At 36.7% G+C, this 2750-nt stretch overlaps 1 protein-coding gene across 2 annotated transcripts in view; it reads left to right on the top strand.

Annotated features, from left to right (window-relative positions):
- The window catches only part of NOL10 (nucleolar protein 10), an 81405-nt gene that overhangs the window by 59844 nt on the left and 18811 nt on the right, over positions 1-2750 (top strand). For both annotated transcript variants that reach the window (XM_011365123.2, XM_011365124.2), the window contains exons 14-15: positions 2038-2117; positions 2307-2405. In XM_011365123.2, the coding sequence (XP_011363425.1) occupies positions 2038-2117; positions 2307-2405 (179 nt within the window). The remainder of the gene's footprint in view (positions 1-2037; positions 2118-2306; positions 2406-2750) is intronic.

Below are 2750 nucleotides of genomic sequence, written 5' to 3'. Positions count from 1 at the left end.
GTTTACAGTAGGCTTGTGTCACACTCGCCTACATTTTTATATTGGAGAATAAAATGCATTTTGTTAAAATGTAATCGTACCATTCATTTTTAAAGCTGTGAAAATAAGCAGCAAAAGTTATACTAGAAATCATTTTCATGTACGTTATTAATCTCTTTAATATTGAATGGTTATCATTTTTCATAGGTTTCACCATTATAAATAAAACCTTTTATAAATAATTTATATTAAAAGTAGAAGCAAGGCTTTATAACTAACTTCCTTTATTTCTGAGTATTATTAGTAGTAAGTACTTGCACATTCTGACTTTTCCCAGCTACAGCCTTTAGTAGATCCTATAACATGGCATTTCTCAAAATGTGTTTCATGGAACACTACTTCTGCCAGAAGGGCTGGATGGCTAGCTCAGTGGCTAATGTCATAGGCACTGGAGCAGACTGACATGGGTTCACATCCATCTCTACCACTTACTGTCTGCAGGACTTGGCCAACTTACTTACCCTCATTATGCCTTGGTTTCCTCATCTGTAAGTGGCAATAATAATAATGGTACCCACTCACAGGGTTGCTTGAAGAATGAATCAAATAATGTCTGAACTGTACTCAGCACAGTGTCTAAACGTAGTATGCGAATGTTAACCATTATTTTAAAAGATTTGTGGCAAATGAGTTTGAGAAACGCTAGGTTGAGCAAAGTTAAATCAGTTTCTTTACCTGTGGGCTTCTTTGAGCCTTAATGCCATCACATACTAAATCTCCAGGAAGGGAGGAAAGTATGATACATTTCCCAAACTTACTGAACATAGAAACTTTTCTTCCTCAGAAGATCTCTTGGGACCCATGCTCTGTAGAGCTGACTGTGGGGCTTCTGCTGCTGTCGGGTTCTCTGTCTAGAATTGTTTCAGTAGGAAATCTTTGTGCTGGTTTTTATTTATGACCTAACGTTGAGTGGGGATAATGCAATGACATAAATGTTTTATACACTTAATAGAGGAAACAAAAATTATTACAACACATGTAGTTTTACTGACCTAGTGAATTCTAAGAAGTATTTGTCTGACCAAATCTTATAATTGCTTTATGAGAGTATCCTAAATTTAATTTTGCCTTTTGACGTTGTACTATTTTGTACATCTGTGTGATTTTGCCTAGTAACTGGATTTTCAGATCTAGACAGATGTTCATTTCTAAAATTTCTAAAAATGAAAATCCAGGCAATATTTTCCTTGGAAACATAATCACTTAGTATCATACCAGCTAAGCTGCTGTTCACATGGGTGTATCACGTCTTATTTTGAAGATACTCTCCTAACCTTCTCTGTGTAGATATTTGCAGTAAATAAATAATCTCCGTGACATAGTAGAGCATCCTTATTTGACCGCTTGCACCACTACTTGTAAATGTAATCTAAAAGTAGGAAACCCTCCGAAAGACATTTAAAAACATTATTTAAACCAATTGCTGATTAGTAGTGAACTTTTTGTTCAACCATACTGAAGTGTGTTTGCATATGTGTTCATGTTCACATGTGTGGTTATATATGTTGGCATAAATTTGATCAACTGTTCTTTTTTGGGGAAAAACATGCCTCTACATTACTGTTGTGACGTGTCCTTTGTTTTTGGAAGTTATGGGAGATAACAATGATCTTACCACCGCCACCACCACTGTTCCTACTGGGCAGTGTAAACGATGGCAGCTTAGCGTTGGTCCAACTATTATTTTAAAAATTACCTGTTTCACGGAATCCAAAAATCTGAAGAACCACCAGTGTAGAGAACCGTTTTTTGTCAGTCTGTCATGGTTCATAAAGATTTTTTCATCATTTTTGTGCTTAGTGTCACATTAAAAATAAGTAAGGTTGATATTGCTGAAGTGGATTAAAATTTTCTCCATAGTTTTTAAAGATTAATAATTGTAATCCTTAAATTTTTATTCAAAAGTAAAATTTTATTGTAATCAAATTGTGCAAGAAAAGCTTAAATTTTAATCGGGATTTCATAAGGACCTGCCCTCTTCTGGTTTCCTCTCCCCAGGCCTCACACATCTCATTGGATCACCTTTCCTCCGGGCGTACATGCACGGGTTTTTCATGGACATAAGACTCTATCACAAGGTAAGTGCCAAAGTGCAGTCGTTTTAGGTGCCTAAAGAGCGATCTGTAGCCATTTGTTCTCTACTTACTTGCATTTTCATAAAACATACTTAAGATTTGCAAGAGAGCCATCTATTTGACATAGTCGTAGTCATGGTGTATATGAAACGTGCTGCTAAATACGATTTTTTTTTTCCCCACTTTGAAAAGGTGAAATTGATGGTAAACCCATTTGCTTATGAAGAATATAGGAAAGATAGGATCCGGCAGAAGATCGCAGAAACCCGGGCTCAAAGAGTCCAGTTAAAGGTCGGTATTGTCCTCACTACTGGATTTGCTAGAGAAGGGTACTTCATTTCCATGTCGTGCAGTATTCTAAAGAAACTTGCCATCTATCTTATCTCTGAGTCTTTCCATCCTTAGTTTACATTTTTCACTAATATTTTTGGTACATTTTATTTGTCAAGACTCTTGACTCATCATGGACTCTTTGGTAATGGTATTATGGGGAATGTCAGATGGGCTGACACCGTCAGCCCTCCTAAGGACATCCGATGGTGTTTTTAAATAGGCATTCAGATTTGGGGTGCTGGGGCTTTGCTAGTCCCCATTCTTACTGACCTTTGGCTGTGTCTTAGGCCAGCTGCTCAGATC

The sequence above is a fragment of the Pteropus vampyrus genome, unplaced genomic scaffold (assembly GCF_000151845.1).
Source record: "Pteropus vampyrus isolate Shadow unplaced genomic scaffold, Pvam_2.0 Scaffold105, whole genome shotgun sequence".
NCBI lineage: Eukaryota > Metazoa > Chordata > Mammalia > Chiroptera > Pteropodidae > Pteropus > Pteropus vampyrus.
The sequence above is the reverse complement of the archived record's forward strand: the minus strand, read 5'-3'. Positions and strand labels throughout refer to the sequence as shown.